Source organism: Anomalospiza imberbis, chromosome 3 (genome assembly GCF_031753505.1).
Source record: "Anomalospiza imberbis isolate Cuckoo-Finch-1a 21T00152 chromosome 3, ASM3175350v1, whole genome shotgun sequence".
In the NCBI taxonomy this organism is placed as follows: Eukaryota; Metazoa; Chordata; class Aves; order Passeriformes; family Viduidae; genus Anomalospiza; species Anomalospiza imberbis.
Window position 1 is genome coordinate 89,960,722 of NC_089683.1, and position 26,347 is coordinate 89,987,068.

The 26,347-nt window shown below is 36.2% G+C and overlaps 1 protein-coding gene across 2 annotated transcripts in view; it reads left to right on the plus strand.

Annotated features, from left to right (window-relative positions):
• GPATCH2 (G-patch domain containing 2) overlaps positions 1-26,347 on the plus strand; it is a 118,207-nt gene that overhangs the window by 230 nt on the left and 91,630 nt on the right. For both annotated transcript variants that reach the window (XM_068185631.1, XM_068185632.1), the window contains exons 2-5: positions 8,002-8,715; positions 12,549-12,610; positions 20,527-20,709; positions 21,823-21,902. In XM_068185631.1, the coding sequence (XP_068041732.1) occupies positions 8,002-8,715; positions 12,549-12,610; positions 20,527-20,709; positions 21,823-21,902 (1,039 nt within the window). The remainder of the gene's footprint in view (positions 1-8,001; positions 8,716-12,548; positions 12,611-20,526; positions 20,710-21,822; positions 21,903-26,347) is intronic.

Genomic DNA, 26,347 nt, shown 5'->3' on the forward strand with positions numbered 1-26,347 from the left:
GCGTGGGAACGTGGGGGCGAGTGGTGGCCCCGATCGGGCCGGGCCTCCCCTCCCCGCTGCTGCCCCTTTCGCTGGGAAGAAGGTGATGAAGCCCGCACCAGGCCCCCGGGGGACGAGGCGCTGGAGGTCCGAGAAGTGCCACTGCCGTGTCTCGGCGGCTGGACGCGTTTATGAGCGAGCAGTGGGCTGGAGGAAGAAACTTCCACGCCTTGTTGAAAAAGGGACAGCGGGTGAAAGATAAATCAAAACTTTTGTCCCAAGCTTTGTTAGGTTTTCCTGTCTGTTTGTGTTTTTCCAGTAGTGGTAGACTCTCTAAGGCCTAAAGTCCTTGCAGCGTGTGCAGCTGAGCATCCAGTGCGGTGTATGTTTCCTCCTCTAAAGCTTTTCTGCTGCAAGCCAAGAATCAACAAGTGCTGCTGTAGCCATCGAGCAGGGAAAGTATGAGTAGTTTTCCTGCAAAAGAAGTTCATAGATTTACTGTTTTATGTAATTTCTTATGCGAGCATAGTGACCTCAAAAGCCATAATTTTTTTATTGTAGCACTGTAAGGAAGGAAGGCTGAGTGACAGAATAGAAAAGGTCAGTTCTGTTAGTAGGCTGTGCAGATATAAAGACTGCTAGTGGAGAGACTTGATGAAAGCAAGATGTTCCAAGCAACCAGCTGGGAAGCCTTTCATTTTCTTCCTGAAATGTTAGGTATCTTTTGATATGTTTGGTATCAACTGGTGTATGTAGCTTCTCTCTTGTTTCATTTATTAATGCAAGCAAGGAGGATTGTGATGGGGTTTTGTTTGTGGGGGTTTTTCCAGAGGTTGATAACATCTTTTAGAGACTATGTTGTGTATACAGATACCTTCTGGTAGATTTCCCAGCTGAAATAGACTTGGTACAGACTTGAAATAGACTTCCTTTCATCTTTTTCTTTGTTCTTTTTCTGGGGATGGGGAGGAAGAGGAAGGCAAAGGTTTAGTGCTTCATTTCTCCTCCACTTTTGCAGATACTTCTGTTTTTTTCCCTGTATTTTTTCTTTACGTTTTTCTAAATGAGAAAACTTTCAAAGAGAGATTTTATTTGCCCAGATGCTAATCATTTTGCTAGAACAAGTTTTCTGGTGTTGCTAGGCATCCAAATTTGCCTGTTGTAAATATAACAACTTCTGTTGGTGTAATTCAGAATGGTTCAGAGAACGAGGTATACTCCTGTGGCACAAGTATTTTTATTTGAGTGTTAATGCTGCATACAGTAGAAACATTGCCCAAGACATTCCAAACACGTGTTCCGTCAAAGTCTTCACTATTTATTTGATCTGTCATTTGTCTTCAAATTTTATTATTTTGTGTCTACATAAAAGTAATTTAGTTCCAGAGGCTTCTAGAGTAGCCCTCAGCAGCATGAGGTGTAGGCATATTTTTCTGTAATTGTCATCAGACAGTAATAAATTTTCTTATGCTAGTACACTGCTCAGAGGAATTTGATACAGAGGAAAATATTGAAGTGTTGTCCATTAAAAATCTGACCACTCCTCAGAGCTGCTCTCTTATTCTTATACACAAGTTATTTCAGAAGCTGTCTGTTAAAGGAGGCCTGTTTGAGTGGGATGCAGGAAAATACTTTTTACAGTGTCTAATACTTGATGTAGAAAATTAAGAACTTGTGCTTTCTAAAAACATTAAGATCCTAAAGAGATGAGTAGGTTCAGAACAGCCACAGAGTAAAATTTTTCACTTTGGGTAGTAAAGCTCCTCCAAAGCAGAGTGTTTTTTAAATTGTGAGTTCATGTGGCAATTTAAGAATAGTTTGCATTTTGGATACTTGCTGGGCACTCTGATTCTCTTGATAACGACTGTGGTGCTTTAGCATATTACCATGATTTGACAGGTCATGTGATTTGGCACCTTGGCAATTAATTAATGAAGTCATACTTCTGAAAAGGGCAAGCATATCAGTAAATGGTGGCAATAGGATTGCAAGAATTGCTCCCTCTCATGATAAATTGCTCCAAATCTCATTTCTAGCTGACCAATTCATTTGTGTTAGAGCCTTGTTAAATGTAGTTCATGTCAGCATCTTACTGACTGTATGCTATTGCTCTATACTGAACATTTCTTCACTATTAAATATGGGTAGACTGATAGTATTTATTGTTGTGCCGTTTTAGGAGAGTCAGAAGAAGCAGTTTTAGAAGAGTCAGATGTACTTACTGCATGTTAGTTTGGTCCTAATTTTTAGAGGGATCAGCAGTATAATAGGTGATAAAATTATATCATTCCTGAAATACTTTGTATTGTATAGGACAGAATTACAGAAGTGGTCAGGCTGGAAGGGACCACAGTCGGTCATGTGGTCCAACCTCCCTGCTCAAGCAGGATCATCGCAGAGCATGGGGCACAGGATTGCATCCTCAATGAGGGAGACTCCACACTCTGGTCAACTTGTTCTGGTGCTTGGTGCCCTGCACAATAAGGAGGTTCTTCCTCATGTCAGGAAAATCCACAAATGCCACAGGCCTATGTCCAAAAACAAGACAGGGGAGTCCTGCAACTTTATTCAAAAAAGGGAGAGAATCCATCGGGGCACACGCCTATGGCCTTTTCTCTCGAGGTTTTGGAAGGCACAGCCTGCTTTTATCCTCAAATCCCAGCTGCACCTTGCCCCCTTCCTTTCCCCATCGGCTGAGCTACTAGGAAGGTACAGCCTTCCCTAAATGGCTACCACATATTCCCCCCTGGAACCTACTATTTTACCCCAAAGTTCAGAAACTCAGGCTTGTCCAGACCCCCACTTGTTTGTTTCAGGAGCTGAGCTGCCTGGGCTCTGCAACAAACCTGCTGCCCAGAGTTAGTGGGGACATTAAGCCCCATTTCAAAGATGTTAACACCCACACCTTCACCCATGAAATTGTAAAGACGTCAGCTTTTGTCTCAATCCCTCCTCTTATTTCTCAATTTGTCTTTACAAACCCTAGTTATTATTAACTTAACTCTTTTTAACAACCAGGAACATTTGAAACACACCCTCCCAACTTTTCCACGTCTTGTTTCTGCACCAGGTGTGGCAAGTAAATACAGGTAGCTCTTATGCCCTGCAGTGGTGGTTGATATGGGATGGAGGGGATGTCTTGTGGTGTAGCTTTGCATACCTAGTGGTCCAGCAGATAGTGCCAAAGGACATAACTAGGTGTGGATGTTGAACTTGAGGCTTTGTCCACCTCTTAGTGATGACTTTTTAATGACAGGGAGTTTAAACAGTCTAGGCACAGCTTTAATTTCTGCTCATAGAATCATTAAATTTGGAAATACCTCTGAGGCAGAGTTTGTTACCCCAGCACTGCCACGTTCACCACTAAACCATGTCCCCAGGTGCCACATCCACACGTTTTTTGAACACTTTCGCTAGTGCTTCCACCATATCTCTGGGCGATTTGTTTCAATACCTGACCATTCTTTCCTAATTGTTTTCCTCCTAATGAAGAAATTTTTCCTAATATAAATATTTTTCTAAACCTCCCCATGTGCAGCTTGAGGCCATTTCATCATCTTGTTACCTGGGAAGAAGGGAAACATAAGCTTCTATGTAGCAGAGGTTTATGAGTGATTTCTTAACCTACCATAGTCTCTTGCCAGCTTTTTTATAATTGTTACTTAATTGTGTTGCTTTGTTTTGCTTCCTCTTTTGTGAATCCCAAGAACCATGATAGTTCTCGTTCTGAATATGTAAATTCTTCAAGTAAGGTAGTGAGATTTATCATGTGCTGCTCTCTCCCAAGCACTACACCTCTTCAATCCAAATTTCAGTCACACTCATTAATAAAGCCGAGCTCTCAAAACGAGTGCTTCTAAAGCTTTGTGAAAATAACTTCTGATGTGGAGAAATGGGATTCAAATTAGTACCTATCAAAACATAAAGGTACTCCATGGGTATGGCTGAGACATCAGAGAGTCCATATGGGAAAAAGTTATTGGAAGTCAGGTTTTGTAATCCTGATGTGGAAGGAACTATTTGATTTTTCTTGTGCTTTTAGCTGGTGATCAAGGTAGTTTGTGAAGGAAGCAAAACTCATGTTTCTTTTTGGAGTTGATGAAGCACAGATGCAGCATGAATTTAGCTGCAAGAAGCCCCAGTCCCGTTTAACAGGAAAAGGTGTAGAACTAGAAAGTAAATGTAAATGCAGCTGTTGGTTTGGCAAGATATAATGCCTCTTAAGAGCTGTGCAACTAAATTAACTTTTCCATCAGTGTGTGTGTTTGTTAAATATTTTGTAAGCAGTCAGAGCTCTACATTGTTATGTGCTTTAGGTGTGAGGTGAACACAGATGATACTTATTTTTCACTGAAAAAATGAGTGCCCATTATTTCCATTAGGATTTTCAATTTGAATATTAATATTGAACCAAAGCTGTGTGATCTATTTTGGAGGAGGTGAAAGCAGTTATGCTGTTTCCTGCAAACAGGACATATATGGGGTGTTCTGGTCAGGGTTAGAGAGGAAATGGGTCAACCTTTGGTGAACTACATTAAAATTGCTTCAAATAAATGTAAAGGTCAGTGTAGGCAAACTAGATTTTCTTGTAGTAAAGTAGGATCCTCCCCTAGTGAGGGCATTACAGTTTATTGCTAGCTGTGGGCTGTTGCTGTAACAGCATTTTTATAGCCTTATGTGAGTCGTGCTAAACTGTGGCTCATCTTAATATTTTATGTACCTCAGTATGTTTTTCTACATTCATTGTTGCAACCTTTGAAATTTCTTATCTTACTGAACACTGCTGATACTCACTGGTAATGTCCTCAATACTTCTTGTAGTTATTTTTCAACTTGTTTCAAATGCAAATATTTTTGTTACAGTCCCATCTGCAGCAATGATTAAAATTGCTTCATAGGCTTGACAGCTGGTTGTGAACAAAAAAAGTTTCAAAACTCAGTTTGTCTGATAAATAATGCTATAATAGAAATGTGCTCCTAAATTTTTGGAGATAGAACAGTTAATCTGAACTCTATCTGGCTACTGCTACCTTTAGGGGTTTTTTTTCTTCAATTATAGCAGGAGAAATGAGAGCACCAAAAAAAAATTAGGCAAAAGGGATTTTTTGGGTTTTCAGGAGAAGGAGTTTTAATGTGGACCACTGGCATGTTGAAAGTGTAATGTGAATAGAAAGTGGAAGTGGTTTGTGTTTACATTCTCAGTCTATTGCAAAAGAGCTTGCACTGTCCCAAATTGATCAAGTAATTCTCGTAATCATCCTAAGGAAGCATGTTGAAATAATTAAAATATTAATTTCTCTGATCTGCATAGGAAGTGATGCAGTTATGATACTGTTATATTATACATTAGACCATGGCTACAGTTTTTAGGTCAAATAAGGTCACTGCCCTGTACAAATCTTAATTCAGGAGTTTCAATGAAGAGACTTGATATTCAGTAGAAAAGATTAATTGCAGTAGTGCATAATATTCAAAGTCATAGTCTGCTGGAAGTTAAGTCCCTTTGCTGCTCAGAGTCATTCAAGAATCTTGTTATCCCTTTACTTAAAAACACTTGAAGTTGTTGTTGACTTTTCTTGAGTTTCGTCTTTTGATCTGGCACCATCTCTATTGCAGTATTTTGGGAGGAATTCAGGGCAAGTTTCATTCAGGTATAAAACTCAGAGCTGGATATACTGTGTTTGATCTTGAAGTATTTTGGAACTAAGGCAATTTTACCACTGTACTCATGCCATTATCTGGGTAAATTGGTATGTCCACTCTAGGAGCTACATTGATTTTAGTGACATAGTTATCCATACAGATTAGGGATACTGAATTGAAGGAATTAATAATAAATTATAGTGCAAGGCATTGGTGTCCCTGTCTTCTCTTTCCCTTTTGCTTTGTGCTGCAGGATCACTAAGAGAATGGGCTGCAAGAGATTTATATAAGCTAGTTCATATTCTGGCAGGTTAGCAGAAATCTGTTCATTTGGAGAGCTAAATCTGGGTTTAAGCCTAGAAGTTCATGTTTTGGTGCACCTCTACTTCTCTCAGTTTGCTACAGATGCAAAAGTGTGTGGCAGGAAGGGCTGGATAGGTGTTTGAGGAAATTGGTGTCTCAAATTAACCCAAATGTGCTGCAGTTTGTCTGTTGAAGTGTTATTTTGGCTTCTGTAAAAAGAGTGCAGAAAAGCCCCTTACATCTCTCTAGGGCATCTCATTTCTGATACATGCACCTCTGGGGATGCCTGTCCTCATGGGGATTTAACAGGAAGCCTAAAGGGGTGAGTGCCCTCTCACTGCAGCTACAGCCATGGAGAAACATGGGCTAATGCATCTGTTTAAGCATCTTGTAAACCAAGAGGATTACGGAGAAAGTGTCGCACTTTTCCAGAGCTGTCTCACTATTTACAAGACAATATAATTCTGCTGTACTAAGAGCCAAAGAAAACATTAAGAGGGAGTAATATGACTAGAGGTTACATCAGGACAGGAAAACAGGTATGGGAAATAATACAGGTGACACAGCAGTATCAAGAATTCAAAATAGACTTATATTTCTACTACTTCCTGTACTTTCATTGTTTCTGCAATTGAAATGTTTAAGTATTTCTGAAAATGGTTTAAAATGAGAATATATAACTTCTTTAGGTAAGATATTTTCATGAGCATTTGGATTTCTTCTTAAACATGTTCTTCATTTCCTCCACTAATATTTAAGACTGCCCATTCAGCCATCATCATTAGTACCTTTGATGTTGGAGTTTGTGCTAAGTGGCAGAGGGAAGCTGTCTGTGGTCTGTCTAGGTTTTCTCCACATCTACAGCACCACTGAGTATGTGTAGAAAACTTATTATAGTTTCCTCCAGCCATTTATATTGTAAAACAAAGTGAAGAGTCTTGCTTTTAAATGTCCTCTGCATAATTTGTTGAATGTACGATGCCTTCCATATGTATCAGTTTGTGCAATGTAGTAGCAAGCATGAAAATTATTCTTTGCTTTACCTCAAGTAAAGGGGTCTTCTGATGTTTTGATATGAGAGTCTGATTGCTGTGTATATGGAGAATGTTCACAGCCTTCAGAGAAGGATTAGAGTTCAGCAGCAATCATTTAATGTTTTTGTAATTACATTCATGTAATGCATGGGTGAACTTACTGAAGCATACTGAGTTAAAGACATGCTAAATGCTAGTGAAATTTGAAGAGGAAGGAGCAAAGCATTTAAAAGGGTAGGGCCTTAATTTGACACTGTGTGTTTAGGGATTTTTTCCCTTATGCAAGCATGAGATTCTATGGATAAAAGTGCCTACATGTGGTAGGAAACTTTGCATTTAATATTCTAGAATTATCTGTAGTTGGATATTCTATCAACCTAATATAACTTCATTGAATCGCTATTTTTAAAAAATCAGACGGATATCAGCCATTTGGAAAGACAGAATTATTTGCTAGTAGGAAAAAGGTCATATTATCCAAGAATTGCTGTCTTAACTTCATTTTGGCTTTTAGGCAGCATTAAGAGATAATCATTCTTAAAAATACGTTATCATAATCAAAGTTGTAAGCAAGAACTCATTAATGTACATCAAGGAGAATTTTATGTATTCCATTTCCCATTCTTAAATTTAAAATGTACTCCTTACCTGCAGTTAGAGTGAATGCTCTCTGTTGATGCTCTTGCCATGTGGAATTCCTGACAGTCATATAACTGTGATGAGATTAATTAAAACCAAACAATAAGAATGAGACCAGAAACAAATGGGGGAACCCCCTGGTTGTGTCTTCTTTCCAAGACAGAAGTTTGTGAAGATACCTTTTAAAAGGAACTTATGCTGGTGTGCTGCAAATTCTGTAGGACTGGTTGGCAAGGTTTTGTCTCTTGGCAGAAAGAGTCAATGACCATCCTATAAAAATTATTCTACCTTGCCTAAAGTGACTAAAACAATTTTGCCAAATGAAGTTGTTGTAGTTTATGCTTAGCACTTTTAATTCATTTGTTGTTTTCTTGTGTGGTTTTTTTCCCTTTGAAATCTATAGGCATTTCAGTAGGACTATGGAGGAGCTGGTTCATGATCTGGTCTCGGCACTGGAAGAAAGTTCAGAGCAAGCCAGAGGAGGTTTTGCTGATACTGGAGATCATTCTCGAAGCGTGTCCTGTCTTCTAAAGAGACAGGCAAGGAAAAGGAGGGGACGGAAAAGACGTTCATTTACCACCCATCACCCCTGGGAGACTGGTCACTGCCTAAGTGAAGGTTCTGATTCCAGTTTAGAGGAATCAAACAAAGACTACAGGGAGAATCATGCTACCAAGAAAGACCACAGTGATTCTGATGACCAGCTGTTGGTTGCTAAACGTAGGCCTTCCTCAAACTTAAATAACATTAGAGGCAAAAGACCTCTGTGGCACGAACCAGATTTGGCTGTGGACAGTTTGGGAAACAGAACTTTGCGCAGGAGGAGAAAGGTAAAACGCATGGCAATAGATCTGCCATCAGAAGTCTCTAATGCACTGACAATAACTCAGCAGCAGGATAACAGCAGAGATCAAGAAATGGACAATAACAATAAATCATACCAGCACCAAGAGTTTTCCAAGAGCAAAGTGAAAAAAAGAAAAGTATCTGCAGCTCGACAAGGTCCAGAAATCTTGGATGAAGGAGTAGTTATAGAAAATGAAGAAGTGAATCAAGCAAATAAGGACAAAATGGAATATGAGGAGCAAAAAGGCTCAGATGAGAACATGAGTGACAGGTTATTATTTCTTTTTCTTTTTAGATAAACTTTGGATAATATTTGCATTTATTACTGTTGCTTGTATTGAGAATCTTTAGATTTTTTTGTTAATTCCAGAGTTTAAATTCTAGCACCAATAGTATCTGTTTTGATAAATTACTCTTAGTTTTTTTTATATCTACTATTTTTTATGTATTAGTTGTTCAGGTTAAGGAATTCAGCATAAAATAGAGAGTGATTTAGCGGAGGAATAACCAAGAAAACAATTTTGTGAAGTATATTCTAATTGTTTCAAGATTAAGAATGACAAAGTATGCATACAAATAGCACAGGTTTTTCTGGATATTTCAACTGGTAACAGTTGTCAGATGAGAACTTTGTGTTTTTCCAATTTCTAGACATTGTTATTTCTATTTGTCAGAAGGGTTGTCAGTGTTTAGAGTCACCATTTAGACAGTATGTTCTGGTGTGTCATGGGCATAAAAAGTCTGCAGGCTGCCAAGGATATACATCATTTACGAAATGCAAAAACCAATTTACAGTTCAGAAACACCTGAGCTTACCATTAGAAAAATGGAGGAGTGATGACCCTTTGGCAGTACACCTCATCCATCCATTCCAGACAGCAGTCATACTACAGTGGTAATTGTTTCCAAAGTACTATTTTGACAACACAGTAAGGTATAAGTCATTTTTCCACCATACACAGGGGATGTTAACTGCAGGGCCTGGTAAACCTGGTTTTGTTTATTCCACATGCCAGGTTCTGAATGCAGAAGTGTCAGCAAGACAAACACATCTTGAAAGATACAATTTTGATCAGTTCCTTGATGGCACTAGTGTCCCTGGTTTTTTTGTAGGTATTTTATCTATAAACTGTTAAGCCTTTTCCTTACTGGCCAGGTAGAATCGAGATGCAGAGAGTGGTTTTGACCAGAGCAGCCAGATTGGTTACTGTAATAGCAGCAGCGTTGGTAAGTGACTAACTCCAGTTATGGTCAGAAAAGTCCTAAGTCTTTTTGTTATATACTAGCTCTTCCGTCACCTGTGAACAAGAAGCAGCTGGAAGAGCTGAATAAATCCCAAGCCTTAAACATTTTTTCTTCTGTGTTAATTACTAGAGCAGAACTTATCCTTCAGGGCAGCCAGTGTAGACATCTCCCTTTGACTTGCAAGTTAGGAGTCTGTGCTGTCAGGAAGCCTTTAGAAAACTTGTCTTTGACAATACTAGGAGTCTGCTCTTCCAAGTCTGTTTAAAAATTTCCCTCACACTAGGAACCATTGCATAGTTTTTCATATCTCCATAGTCTTGTTGCATTTGTAATTTATGAAAGACTTTCTGTTATGCTACAAAGGTAACAGTTCTTCAACTCAAAAGTTCCATAGCTAATTTTTGGGTGGAGAGGAAACTGATCAGTAAGGATATTCTCTTGTAGACTCCCAGAACCGAGCTAATCAGGTCAGTCTGAATCTTCTTTCTCAAAAGAAACATCATTGTTTTAAAAGTTTTTTATAGGACTAAAAGGAGTCTGCGGGTTTTTCCTTTTTCATGGAAGTCTTACTGGGAGTGGAATTCTCATTACAAAGCAAAGGAATTAGTAGTATACACTGCAAAATTATATTAAAACTAGAAAAATATTCCATCATAGCATCTTTCGTGTACTTAGCTATTAATGTATTAATTCCAGAGATTTTGAATTTATTCAGTGAAATGACTGCTATGTAGCATTTATCTCAGCTGTAATCCCTGCCCAATGTGACTGTGGCCTGAGGAAAGTGAATGCTGTGGCTGCCATGGATATGCCAGTGTTAGTTTGAATTCTTACAATTTTTTCAAAAATTTCAAGTGGTTATGTTTTCATGTCCCGACTAGTCCTTCGGTGAGAATTATTTCACAATTGAAATATTTTATTTGAAAAAGGGAATCTTAGCTTTTTTTTGTTCTTAAAATTGGAGATTTTTGTTGGGAAAATGGTTGAAATATCAGTGTTGAAAGGATTTCTTGACTTCATTTTAAAACATGCAATTTAACAATAAGTGCATAAGCAGAATCTATGAAGAAGGGATGTTGTTTCCTTTGAAATGGATGATGTAGTATTGTGCACAATGAAATCCACTGACAGTAAAGCCATCTGTGTTGTAATTAAAGAGAGGATGGGATGCTTGCTAAAACGGAATTACTAGGACTTGCAATATTAGAAAGTTCAAGTCTTGGTGCCCCTCACAAAAGACGGTTCCATTCTCATTGCATGCACATCACCTTACTTCTGCTTAGGGCAGTTGTGCAAGTGCTTAAGTCTGTTCTGATTCTATTATGTATATTATATTATATATAAGATATAGTGTAAATGTTGCTTATGCATCAAGAATTTGGATAAGCCTAAGATACAGCAAAGATTGAGGTAGCTTAATCTTCAAACACAGAGCTATGTGTGTATACATATGCATATATATATGTATATGTATATATATATGCTTTAAAAAACCCAATCACTGCTATGTGTCACCTGTTACCATATTGTGTTTCAGATCCTGTTGGAATGCCTCCCAAAGGAAGATACTAAATAACATATATATGCTTATAATTAAATAAGAATTAGATTAATTTTATATCGTTCATATATTCATATGAATAATTAATATATTCATCTGTTTTAAAAACCCAAGACTTGCTTTTGTGAGAAATTGGAATTTAAAAGGAAATAATTTCCTCAAGTGTACTAGTTATTTGACAGAAAAATAAAAATAATTGGAAGATTTCAAATATAGGACAGCATGCAAATTGTAATACGAATGAGTATACAAAGGTAAACAGACATAAAGTTCTTGTGAGTGGCTTTTATGGGCATATCAAGAGTAGCATGGTATTTATAAAATGTACTTGAATTTGTGTGCTGAAGTGTTTGCGGTTTTTTTTCAAATTGTCCTACATCTCAAAGTAAGTAAAATGCGATAAAAATTTTGGTGAGAATATTACCTCCTTAACGTAGCTACTCTCTTGATAAAAACTGAAATAAAGGGTTTACAGAAAGGTCCTTTCATGTGAAACTCAACAAAGTGCTATCTTTGTTATTAAAAGACCACTTTGATTTACTATTTAGAGACACATGGATTATTGTATGTAACAATGTGCATACAGCAAAGAACTAAATATCTACTTGTGTCTTTGAATTTAGAGATGTTCTATACACACATTCTGGGGCCATGCTGGAAGTCATAAAAAAGTAAACTGTACCTTGTGGTTTTTTGTTATTTTGATATTATGATCATGAATCATACTTATTTTCTTCAGGGTGACCTTTATTTTGATTTAATTTGCTACCTCTGTTATAAACTTCTTCTGTTCTCCCCGAGTAGTACGTCGTGAAACCTTAAGCAGTATCTTTTCCAGAATATTTGCAAATTACGTTCAGAAAGGTAATTCGATTTTCAGACTCTTATATTTCATGTGCTGAAGGAAGGCTTAGGCTGCTTTTGATTGAGACTTTTCCTATTTTATTGAGCAGTGGTTTTCTAGGATCAAGCTGAATTGCACAGTATAAGAAGGGAGCAGTGAGCATTTGATGGAAGCAGATAATAAAATGCATGAATTGTGTCAGCACCTTGCTGCAGTCACATCTGGCTTAGTGTCAGGGTACCATTAGATTCTGTGGTTTTATGTGCCAAAAATAATACGCTTTGTAGTTAATGGAACCGGGATATTTGCAGTTTGATTAAAAAAAATCATTCTATTTTCTCTCCGATCTCTGTTGGGCTTAAGTTCAATCTGAGCACAGCCTTGTCTCCTTAAAATTTTACGACTGAAAGATCAATTGTTCTTTTGATCTGTTTCTCTCTTTCTCTTATTACAGTGAATCCAGCAGTCTGAGCAGCAGTGATGCTGGTTTGTTTACCAATGATGAGGGAAGACAAGGTATTGAAACAATCTTTCCCTTCTCCACCCCTCAAACCACATCAGTTGAAATTCTGTAAGCGTTACAAGTTATTTCATAGGTTAATTATTGTATTTCAGTTTCTATTACTGTTTTACTGAGTGGAAGTGTAGCTTGTTTCTTGTTTTTGGTTTTTTTTTAATGTTATCAGAAGATGTCTTGGATACATTACTTAGTCAAAAGCTATGTTGAGAAACAGCCTCTATAAAATCATAAAGTTACTTAAAACTTGAGCATCTCCTAAATATCATTTATATTAATTGCTTAGTTCCTCCAATTTTCTGACAGGACTCTGACTGTAGTACTGCTTCTCATGCTATTCTTGAGATGGCTTTTTTCTTTCTTTTCCTCCAAACTGATAGGGATTTTTATAGTTCTTTTTCATTCACTAGTTTGTTTGAAAAGTAATTTCAAAGTAATTTCAAACAAACTACTTTTTCTGCAGTCTGAGAGTCAAGCTGGTTAACATCTTCCCTCTGAAAAAAAATTCTTTAATCTGAAATGCAGTGAAGATTGAAACTTTTCTTTTAGTATGCATGTTCTCACATGCTTTTCTGTGGTAAAACTGTTGAGGATGGAAGTAAAATGTTGGTGTTTTGATCAGCTTTAGTCTTTATTGCAACACATTTACCTATATTATGCTATGATGGAGTAGGAACTTGCTATCTTTGACAGGATACAAAAATGAGACAAAAAATAGTCTCTCAAGTATTTAAGACTTGCTTTTCTGTTGGAAATTTTAAGTTAGGGGTAATAGAGGGTATTCTCTACACAGTTTGCCAAAGACTACTTGAGTGTGTGCAAGAAATCAAATCCTGACGCATTTCACAAAACTAAGTTAAAGGAACGTTTGGGGTTTTTTTTTTCTTCTTTTTAATTTCTAATTCCATCTGATTTTCTGGGGATTGAGGTTATCTTCAGTAGGGAGAGGATTTTTCCTACTTAAAACAGAAGTGTTACCTTTCCTGTTCAATGGTAACTTGTGCTACAAAAGCTGTACTTCCCAGCCTATCTGTTTTCAGTTGTGCTAATTCATGGTTTTTTAAGAGTTTAGATTCTCTTTGAAAATTTAGATTGGTTTAGATTGATTTATGTTCAGTGCTACAATTCATTAAGTCTTTAAGTATGAGTCAAACAAATTTGCTTTTACTTCCTTATTTGAATTTCTCTTCTGACTTGGAATTTTTAAAGCATTTGTTCTCTGCATTTATATGTAAGATGACCTATCACACTTCCTAATTGCATATGTTTTTCCAGTACCCTTCTGATATGTTTATATCAATATTTTTATCCTTAAATCCTGAACTGTATTATTTAAATCTTTGAATAATATGACTGAAAACATACTGCTTTCCAATTTTGTTATATATCTAGTGGGAAGAGAAAACAGGAGGGATCAGTGGCCAACTGTGTTTTTTCAGTGGTGTGGTGTTACCTGTTTTAGTGTTGGTTCTTTAAAGTTGTAGTTCTTAGTTCTTAGTTTTGTCTAATATTTGAATCTTGTTTCAGTTTTCAATTTTCAAGCAGAAAGCATTAGACCTGAAAATGTATTCTGAAACACAAATAAAAAGAAAAACAATAATTAAACCTGAAAAGGATATTGTCATGACAAAACATTGTTTTTTCCATTTCTCCTTTGAACTAATAACTTTGTGGGTATGATCAGAAGACTGTTAGCTTTACACTGGAACTCAGATGCTTTTAAATCTGCATTATAGTTTTGGTTTTGTGAGACTTTTCTATGAAAGTACTATCAGAGATCCTACTTCAAAACCAAAATTGTTGCTTTTCTAATAATGCTTATTCCCCCAATAGTAAATACTAGTAATTTGTACTATCCTTAAGTAAGGTGAGGTTATTTTATCTTTGTGAGTTAATTTGTAGCTGAACTGACACTCATACAAAATTGACAAGAATGAAGGAAGGAGAAAGTCAAGCTGAGAAAAGCAAAGGAAAATCCTAGGTGTGATAAACAAAGCTGGAAGAGGACAGGATGGAAATATATTAAGGGAAGAAATTGCTGGTTTTATTTTGTAGTTTTAAAGCTAGACTCTAATTCCTGTCTTACCAGTGTCCCTCCTCCAGGATATCTATATAATCTATATCTATGTCTATAGCATCTATATCTATATAATCTATATCTAATCTTTAACATCTATATATATCTATGTTCAAAGCATCAGCATCTTGACCTCATTTCTAGTTCAAATTTTCTGCACTTCTGACTTCAGGTTTCTGCTAAGTCAAGTGGAGAACCAGAGATTGATTAATGTTGCCTGGTGAAATACTTGGTTTAAATGATGTGCCTGCCATCACTTAGAAGTTTAAGTAGCAAAGGACAAGATGTTCCTTTCCTTCTGGGCAACATTTGTTTGTTTCATTTCTGAGATCAAGAACCACATCTCATTTATTGCAGACAAATAGTATTTATAAAACTTTAATTAATTCCCAAATTCATCCTTTGGGACACACATTCTAGACAGGAAAGTGACTAAAGCAGCAATTTCTTGGAGCGTTTGACCAGTTAAATAAACCGTTGAGTATTTAGTTATGAACTTTGGAGTGCCTGATCTTGTGATCTTTAATATTTTGCAAAATTTTTCAGAAAGGATATGGAAATAAATTTTGTTACGGTACCTAATCTTCTGTGGACAAAATCTCAGAAGAGTTTCAATTTTTATAATTTGATTAAAGAAAACCAGATGTAGCTTTAATTGAGATAGTTCTAGATACATATTAATTCTCATCAATTGCTATGTTAAGAGAAACTTGTTGAGACTTGAAAATCCTCTGTTCAACTTCTAATATGTACTATACCATCTAACATTTTTTAAAACTTCTGTACTCTTTTCCTTTCTCTGTTCCAGTCTTCTGGCTTTGTTTGATTTGTTTGATTCCCATGAAGTCCCCATCTGAGCCAAGCCTTGTTTGCCCTCTTTTTCCAAGTTATCCAAGTGCTTACATTAGGTCATGTGAGAGGGCACAAGCAGCTCTCTTGCTGTGCTCTGTCCCACTGTAGTAATTCCTTCTGGCAGAAGTAATTGATGCTCCATTTTGGCAGGCCCAATGTGGCAAAATTTTTATTCTGTGAAACATTGCAAACCCTGAAGAGTTAATCAGCAAAAGCTTAAAGATAATGGAAAATGCTTAGTAATGGTGCTGTGGTGGAAGAAGGTAACTGCTGAGTGCTGAGCTATTAACAAACTTCAAGTGACTTTTTATGGGTTGTATTTTCTTCAGAGGTTTTCAAATTGGACATTTTAGGGATAAAATTTAATAGTTAGGAAAAATCCCAAAATACTATCATTCTCTTGAGCTTTTAAGCATGAAGGTAGAAGACTCTGCCAACAAAGCAATTGAAAGACCTGAATAGCAGCTGAAGCTTACGTATGAGAAATCCTCATGACTTCCCTTTTTCTTCCTCTTTTATCCTTTTGTTCCAGGTCGTATTTTCTTGGCTGTTTTGCAATTATTAAAAACTTTAATGATAAGCAGTGTTATACCTGGTGCAGGAAAATTTTACAAGAATTTTGAATCAAAATGTCTAGTTTTACATTGCAGCATAAAATAACAACTCTGTGATAGGCCTAACTAGTAGGATCTCCTGCAGTTTCAAGGCACTTCACAGGTCAAAGGCACTTCACAAGTTAAGCTTTCAACACAATGTTAACAGAAGTATTGTTATTCAGACACTAGTGGATGATACCTTGTTTTTGGGGGAAGAAATAGTTCAATTGCAAGGATATTCTTTAATGAGCTTTATAGCTTGTGTATAGCAAAGAAAACATACTGTGTGTTCCTGGTTCATCTAGCCTTGTACACTTGGGGAAATTCAAAGTTGACTTAAGACTTCTTAAATCATGGCATGTAGCACTTGAAATGTCCTCTAAGATCTAAGCAAGTAGGAAGGAATATTATGTTAATAAAGTGTTAAACAGTTAAAATTGGAGAAGGTCAGAGAATGTCAGAGTTCCACTGTGGATGTGGCTAAGTGTTTAAAGATAGCTGTTCATTATTTTACCATTAAACATATATTCATTACTGTGTCCTTTATGAAGATGACCCAGTACTGATTCAGTAGAAGAATTCAAGTGAGGAACTAATTTGGATCTTGTACAACACATCAGTAGTTGCAGGTGACAGGATGTGTTTCTCCATATAGAAAAGAAATGGAGTGTGCAATGCAAAGTGAAATCACACCAGGTTTGAACTGTTGTGGCAAATAAGTGTATAGTCTTTGCAAATGAAAAAGAAATAACATGAAGTTATTGCATATGACCTGAGTAGTTGAAATCCTAAGTATTTATATTGTATGTCTTTTATATGTACATGTATCTTTTGTCGAGCTAGCTCTGTAAAGCACAAAGAGTAAGATGCAGTGTTCCTCTGTGAATGGGTAACTTCACCTTCTGCTTTCCTGAAACTCCTGGGATGTTACAGTGAATATCCTGCTATCTCCATATGATTATTACAGCTTTTAACAGTGGGGTTTTCTTTTACCTAGAAAGAGGTACACTGGTCCTGGACATGACACTAAAATCCTGGGGTATTCACAGACCCTGTGCTCTTGTTCTCTGTGTGTGGATTGGTGGATAACGGAGCGGCACAGCATCACGTGGTGTTTGTAGGACACTGATGCCAAATTTTCACAGTAACCTCTCCAAGTATGTTGTGGGTGCTATAGGCAAGCACATGTACTAGCTGCTGTTGAGCCTGCTCTGGCCATTTTGTAATAAAACAAGAAGAGGGGTGAAACTCTCTTAGTGTGCAGTGGAAAGCTTGTTGTAAAACTGCACTGGTTTAGCTAAAGTAAGATTCAGGTGAAGCTTTTCTGAACATGAAACTGATGGTGATGCAGAAGGTGTCTTTGTCCATAGAAAAATCACCAGAAGCTCAGATAAAATAATTTTCTAAACTTCTTAAAGAAGAAGGCGAGGAATTTAGCAGGGAGCAGTAGTTAGATAAATATGTAGACATAATAATATAGAGTAAAATTTAGGGAAACAGTAATTGGAGGGAGGGGATGGCCTAAAAATAACTAAAAAAATGTATTTACCCAGAAACTGGCCTGGAAACTTTAGGTTTGAACTTGACATTTCTGAGCCTTAAATTGACTTTATTGTACTGATCAGCGCAGTTATAATTGAATGTAAATTACTTTGAAGTAATTCTTTGAAACATTAACCTTACACATAAACAAGTTTGATGTATTTTAAAAATCTGTTTAGGAGGATGCATGGGCTCTATTTTTGGAGATCTGGAGATTTTTCTACCTTTCCTGTACCTTGGAAAAGTATTGTAATTAGCTGTACTCCTGTGCTGAATCAGTATCCTAGGAGGAAAAGACAGTGTAGTGAATCTTTGGAAGTCAAAAATGTTGCTTTGAGCTTTTAGTATTCCTAAGATCACATTTGCTATGAATATTGTGCTGCCTTTTGAGAGCTGCAAATTAAAGTAGGATAAAATCTGGGTGTTTGGTTACCAAACTCTTGAGTGGAGACACCTCTGAGTTTTATTGCCTATATGTATGAGTTAGGGAATGAATTAAATGCAGTGGTCTTCCCTGGCTCTGAAAGTGGCATCCCTTCAAGGTGGAGCAACAGGTAAGCAAAATACCTGTAAGTGTTGTCAGCTGGATAAGAATAGTAGTAATAGGCTTACACTTGCCTCAAGGTGATAATATGATTTAAAATATTCAGAGGATTCAGAGTTGTTTAATTTCGCAGACAAGGAAGCTAAAAACCAAGTATATCTGGATCCTGCTGTCATGTGGAAAAAGACTAAGCGGTTCAGATCTGAAGTCTGCCTTTGGCTGTAAGCAACAAAAGTGCTTAGGGAAGTGCATAATAGCATAAAAATTAAGATATCTTAACAGAAGATTGATTGACATACTAATATTTCTGTTGCACAAAAAGGAAAAGTAATTTTTTTTTTCCCAAGAGCTGCTATTGGGTATGTAGCAAAGATCTCAGTTTCCTTCCATAGCTGCTCTTTTCCTTATTGCACATTCCACCAACCCAGTCTGAAATTGTAGCTTTCTTCCAAGACTGTACTGCCTGCCTCTTACAGCTTCTGTCCCTGAGCTCATCATGAAACCCCCATTTCAGAATTCTTGATTACCTCTATGGATGAATTATGTGTGAGAAGACTACTTTTGAGCTCCTGGTAGTATTTCTTGTTAGTGAAGGTGTCTGGAGCTCTCATGTCAAAATATAGAGATGAAGTTTAACAAACATAAAAGTTTGGAAAGTGTTTCCAAACAAAGGTTTGGAAAATCAAGACAAAGGATTTCAACGTTAGCTCTGAACCACAGACCAATCTAATTAAAAGGTGTCATTCTCTTTCCACCACCACCAGTGTCCCTATTAAGTATTCTTAGAGTTCCTCCAAAAAGCCCATACCTGGCTGTAACAAAATGACGATGGAATTAATGGTGAATGCCTTTGTGAAATGTCATAGCTATAAATGAGGATTAGAGTGAATAGGAGAGCAGGCTGAAATACTTCAGGAATGCAAAGAAATTTAAATCTTTTTTTGACCTATGTATCTCTTCTCACCTTTGTTTTTCCCTTCCTCCACTTAAAATTTCCTGTTCTGTAGCTTCTGCTAATTTTGCTTGTAGTAGTGATCATTGAATGTGTAAGGATCCCATTTCACCTGCAAGTGACCAGTGAAGGGCTTTAATTATTCTATATTTTGTAGAAGTACTTGTCCTGATTAAATTTTTACAGATATTTACACTTGTGCTTGATCTCAAATATTCTTCACATTGCAACAGTTTATTTGGAGAAAATGTGTTGTGTTTTATTTTTCTTGAAATTTTTGCTTTGGTTTTCGCCATTTTTGTTTCCCCACTCATTTCATTAAGTGGCAATGAAATTTTGCACAAATGCTTTTTTTTTATTCTTGAAATCTGTGTCTCACAAATATTACATTTGTATCTTGCTTAATTTATTTCCAAATAAAAATGGAAATGTCAAACAAATAATTTATGTACAGAAATAACAAAACATGGTTTGGATAGTTTGAAGTAGAATAAAATGTACAGCACATACCTAAACTAAGTTTTGGGTAGAGGTAAGGAAATTTCCCATGTCTTTTGAAGATATTTTCTGTTCTTCTGAAACTAGATGGTATGTATGAAAGAACATGTTTCAAAACAAACATAAAAATTTAGTTTTAGTTGCCAGTGTGGTTATGAGCTAATTTTAAGATCAGATTTTCAGTCTTGTATTTTAAGTCTTGTCTTATTTCTTAATTTAAATCCAGGTATTTAAATTCTACATAGATAAATATTGTCAGTAAAAATTACCAACTTTGTGTTATAATGCAGTATAATTCTCAATCATGTGATACTGTCAGTTTTCATTTAAAATCAACTTTTTCAAAACTTATTTCTAAATGAACTTAATCAGATTAACTTCATTTAGTCACATCTGTTCATGATTGTTTTCCCTTTTTACTAGCCATACAAATCATGAAATTAAGCTAATTATATAACATTATCAGCTGCAAAGAACCAGTTTCAGTTTTATACCTTTTAATTCCCTGCAGGAGATTAAGGTTTATTTTTTTGTTAATATGTAAAGTGCAGTAACTTAAATGGATTTCCCCACTGTTATTGCCAAAAGGATTAACTAGTTTATTATTGTTTTTCACTATTGTAAATTGGTTTTAAAACATTACATTTTATGATGTTTCATTGATGGCAATGTTTGTCATGCTATTGAGAAACATTTTCCAAATAAAACTGCTATATAGGAGTAATTGTTATACAGCTATAAAGCAAAAGAAATAATAATCCTGTCAGAGTATTTATTGATGGTAACATCTGATTTTTATCTTCTCTGCTCCTCCCTCTTTTTTTTGACGGTTTGGGGACCCTGTCCTCACACAGGTGATGATGAGCAGAGTGATTGGTTTCATGAAAATGAAACAGGTGGAGCATGTGGAATTACAGGGGTCATTCCATGGTGGGAACAAGAAGACTCCTCAGAACGGGATAGAGAATTGCCTGACCCAGTCTTTGAAAGTATCTTAACTGGTACTTTTCCTCTTATGTCCCGCTCAGGGAGGAGAGGTAAGTAGCAATCAAGCAAATGCAAGTTGTAGAATAACTTTTAGTACAGTAGAAAGATATCTGTGGATAATATGAAATATGTAAAATGTGGACAAAGTCTTGGAGTTACCTGTTTATTTCCTTGAACTGTTAAATTTTTAAGATCTCATTAGAGAGAAATAACTCAGAGTCAAATATTAGAAAAGTCAGAAGGTGGAAAATGGCTCATTTTAATGGCCTACTCTTTTAATTTGTCTCAATGTTGGCATTGAGAAGTTTTCAACAAGATTTGAAATGAAACTTGATGTTCCATTTTGCTTCTGGCTTCTGCTGTAATGTGTAGAATTCTATAGAAGTTCATTTACTTTAAAGGCTGGAGAGACTAATGTGACCATCTGCTTTGCTTTATGGTCAGGCTGTGTTGTTTGTACAGAAGAGAAAAGGGTTCCTCCAGAGCATGGATTGAGATTGTAATTTAGAAAATACCCTCTTTCTTTATTTCTAAAATACTTCCAACCGCTGTGGATCCAGTGCAACCAATGGTAAGCTCTACCAGTGTTGGGTTACACTTACAGCTAGGAACCCACTCTTGTCCACAGATTGAAGTTGTCAGACTTCACCTTGCTGCCAGAGAATTGTGTTGTACCTTCCTCTGCCACAAGGATCTTCTTTCCCATTCAAATACAAAATCTGAGCAGTGGTCAAATCACTTTTAAACTACTTTGCATACTGAATGTGTTGAATCCTTCTGTGAGGATTATTCTCTAGATGCTTGGATTGCTTTGGAGGACTTGGTCTCTGCAGATTGGCCAGATTTAATGTTTCCTAGTGGTTAGGAAGTTGTAAGTGATGCAAAAATCATTTTTCTGCTGTAGTTCAGTATGTTCTGCTTGTGCTGCCAACTGTCCATAGATCCAGGATGGCAGTAAGAATAGGTGCAGAAATGTCAATTTTCATGACAATTTATTCTTTCTCTTACTTTTACCGTTCTGTGCTCCGTGTTTCCACCAGTAAAATGTTTGCCAATAAGATGGTTTTGTTTAACAGATTTTGTATTGATTGGTGTGTAATGGTGAATTTTATTTGTTCTATGGTAGAGAAAATATTCTTAAATAAACTTGTACTTTTTTGTAGGTTTCCAGAGTAGATGTAGTCATCTTCATGGAATGCCAGCAAGAAACATAAAAAAGGTTTCAGGAAACCAGAATGCGCTGGTAGGTGGTTTCATTTTTGTAAGCTTATGTGCACTGTTCTGAGAGGTTTTTAGAAAAGCATGTTCCTCTTACGCTTGTTCCCTGACATTATGGGTGGGTAATGGAACTGGAAGACTTGGTGCCACTGCTCCCTGGGTGTATGTTTACTCTTTCTAAATATTTTGACATCCCACTGCAGAAGAAAGAGTCTGATACTGTTTCTCAGTACTTGTTTTGAACTAAGCAAAGGAAAAAAAATTCAATGCAGGTGGGTGTGTTTAAGTTACTATTTTCAGTATATATTTTATGTCTATATGAAAACATCATGTTTCACTTTTATGATGAAAATCAAATAAATTTCTTTTCTGATAATTAAAAAACTTCCAGAGTGCATTGTGGTACAATTCAGGTCATTTTTTTACCCCAAAAAACTGCTTTGAAAAATATGTCTCGGGTGGTTTTTTTTTTTTTGGTTTTTTTTTTTTTTTTTTTTTTTTTTTTGTTTACACCTGTGTGGTCAGGCAAAAAGGGTATATAAAAAAAAAAAGGCAGGTTATCTGTGTGCCTGCAATAGAGATCATGCATTTCTTTGGACTGAGCCTGAGCCAGTTCTAAAGCTGGAACTACAAATTGGATGTTCGGGGTTCTTTTAGTACCTACAGCCCTAGGAGCAATATTTGTAAGTGGAGGAAAAAAATTCACCTGTCTTTACATTTCTGTGCAATCTAGTATTTGGATTTTCCTACAGCTTTTGTCTAAAATAAGTTTCTAATAATAGTTTTTTGAGTTTTTCTTTGGAGAAGGACATAATGAGAAGAGAAATTTGACTTTTTAAATTTAAATGCTAAAATTTATTAATTATAGCCCAGTCTATTTCTTCCTTATAAGAAAAATGTTTGGAAGAGGAAGAGAGTGTGGGAGATCCTTTATCAGGTGTAATAAACATAGGCCAGGACAATAAATACTGCAACATAGATATTCTTTATTATTTGACAATATTAAATATTTTCAGATTTAAGTTGCTTAAACTACATAAGTTGCTTCTGAGAAATGTAAGAGTTATTATATGTGGAGAGAATAGAAAGTAACTGCTAAAAATTTAATTTGTTTTGAAGAGGCAGGGGTTTTGTAATTTAAGTTCCTGTCCAATAATTGCCATTTGGAGCTGAATAAGACGCTTTAAAACCTTGCCCTGTGATCTCTGCAGTTAGTGATCATGAAGTAGATGAATGCTATCTAGTTTTTGGTTTCCTATCTACCTATTTTTATTTTTGGTTCAGTGCTTGCTTGAGCATATCTGGGATTTGTAGCCCATTTTCTAGGCTTATTGCAATTTCACTCTGGTATTTTATGGGAGCTATTATAACTGATAGGTTAGCTTCATGGTACTGATGATACATGGCTTAACTACCCTAAAACCTTCCTTTTCATCTAAATTGTAAAAAGGTGATTAAATTTCAATTGATGAAGATATACTGTGAATGCATGTATATAATAAAAAATCCTAATGTTTATTTTCTGCTATGCTTTCTGGATTGTCCTTAGGAGCCCATTTTGTCTTCCAGTCATGATATCCCATATATAATGATGGTACTGTAGTTCCCTTTATAAAAAAAAGTTCAGGCCAATCTACTAAAGACTGATAATTCAGTTATCTCTGCTTATTAAATATATCATTTGCATGATGTTGTGGAAGAAGGTTGGCATGTGAGTGTAGCTTCTGAGTCACTATTTAGGCAGGAATCAAAAATAGAAGGGATGTGCTGTTAGCTCTACAGATGCAGTTTTCTGACCTCCTTAATGACTATTTATGTTTGTGGGCACATCTGCTGCATCTGTCTTTGCAAATACAAACCAGAGCTCATGTGCTTCCTTTTGTCAGTGATTGCTTCTTAAAGAAAATCTTCTTTAGATACTTAAATCCAATAAAAAAAAAGTCATTTAATACCTGTGACATCTGATAGCACAGAGCAAAAAGCAATTACTACTATTAGATGGTAACAGTGAAGAAGAGCAAGAAAGCTTTAAGAAAGATTAATATCCTGAGGAAAGAGCACTGCAGACTCAAGTTATTGAACAGAATTGTGGTGTGAATGAATTCTCTTCTAGCAGCAAGGAGTCTGATGTCTGTATCACTGCTTTTACACAGACCTGAAAGGGAGACAGTGTTAAAAAAAAAAAAAAAAGATACACTACCTCAAAGATACACATTGTATCTTCTGTTCAGGCTAAGGATTTGTAATTTGTATCCAATGAATGTGAGAATGCAGTTGGCCTTTTGCATTCAGTCAAGGCTTAAGCTTTTTTGAAAAGCTTGGTTGAAGGCTCACAATTATAGCAGCCAGCAAAGCCTGGGTAAGATCACAGATTTGGGGAAGGCAGAGTGAAGAGCTATGATAATGCCTTCATTAACCCTCATCCTCTCTCAGAAAGTGTTTAATGCCCAACTGTTTGGGTGTTTTCTTGTAAGAGAAATGACAGGCTAGGAGTGTGACTACTGCTTGCTGTGGACCACGGAAACTGCCTGCTCACGTCATGTTCAGAGCACAGTGGGAGCTGAGGATCAGAGGAAGAGTGCTGCTCTTTATGGACCAGGCAGTAAACTTGAATTTGAGGTAGCCACAGCTGGTGCTTAGATTCTCTCCAGAAGCTCTTCCTGTGTTTCATGGATGAGTTGCTTAATTTGAGCAAACTCATAGGTCTTTCTTTAATCAGGTGTACTGCCTTTGAGTCAAAACGCTTTTTAAATAATCACACAATGCTGGACAAGAAAGAGAGAAGTAAAAACCTAGCATGCACATACTTTAAAAATCCTTACCTACTCCAATGTGCAGGTTGAATGAGTTATACAGCAGATGTCCACTGAAAAGGCTGAGCAAGAATATAGAAATAAACAAGAAAATATTCAATACAACTGGCTTATAGCCTTTCAGTTCTCCATTTCATTTAAGATAGCCACGTTTTTAATGGAATCTGTAATTATTTGTCATGTATGTATTTTGGGTTACAATTATAATGGTGGCTTTTCATGTCTTCATTGCTTTGTTTTGTGACAGCATCGACTATATTTGAAAAGTAATAGAAAAGCATACGGATTCTCTAAAACTGTGCCAAGTGGATAGTAGTAGCTTTGTAGTTAAAATTATGAAAATCATACATTTGCTTTTATATTTAATGTACTCCTTTAATAAGGTGTATATTGCATCAAATCTTATTGTGGTTGGGTTGAATTGGTTGAATTGTGAAGTTACATGTGACCTGATCAAGTAATCCCAAGCCTCACATTGCTTTATGTTAGGAAAAGGCAGAAGTCCTTCAATTTAGAGGTAGTGTTCCATGAATTTTGAAACACGGATTTCTTAAAAGGAATGCTTTTTTCTTCTGTTCTTTGTGTGTTTATATACTTGGCACTCATCTAGTGACATATAGTTTATATACATGCCACTTTTCTACAACTGTATCTGTGTTCTTTCTAGCAAATGGCATGTGAAGCTTTTGTATTTCATAGAATAAAATGTGAAATCTAACACTTTAGATGTGTTGGAAGTGTAAAGGTTTATTTCTGTGATGTAGAATACTAAATTACCTCTTTACCTTTTAAAATGATTAAGGTTGTCATTTTCTTCTCAGATGGATTCCTGGGGAGATCATAAAACCCTGTTTAAAGAAAATAAGAGTTAATTATAGATCGCAAAAACATAACAACTATTTTCTCATTTTCTTCAAAATGTTTTGCCCAGCTTAGTATTCAGCTGAAAATTTTGACTTCCATTCACAGCTCCTCCATACAAATAAGTGGAAATCGTTTTAATAAGTTTTAAGAATGAGTGCTGCTCTTTTAGCTATTTCTTGTGTGGTTCTAGGCACTATTTCTTTGAGACAGAAAGAAACATTGCAGGGTTTTGTTTAAGAACTCTTCTGTGTCACCTCTTCCTCCCTGTATTCCCTGTCTGGGCTGGAAGCTGGTAAGTGATTTCACTGAGTTAAAGTGCAAAAAACATGACCAATAAAAAAAGATGCTTTCTTTTGACTCTGCCATTTTTTCCATCCATCACCTTTGTGTCGTTGGGTTTGGTTTCATTACATTAAAGACAGCTTGTATTAAGTCTTGCACTCCTGGATTGATTTATTTTTTTTGCACAGCTGTGCTACTGAGCTTGACTATACACAGTTGTAATTATTCAAAATGTGTTTAAAGCATGAAAGCTAAATTTCCAGGACCCGTTATCTGAAGGTGTCTGGGTATTTCTGTCAAATCTTTTGACTTTTTTTCAAAAGTTCAAAGATAAAAGCTTTTCTCAAAAAATTGTTGACAGATTAACAGTCTATTGACATTAGGAGAAAAGATGCATTGAGCACTCATGCTGTTTTAAACAGCTTTCAAAATGTAAAATCAAATCAAACATTTCTGCTTCTAGGTTCTTTCTAACTGAAGAAACAGCCAGGTTTTTTCAGGAGCTTTTTTC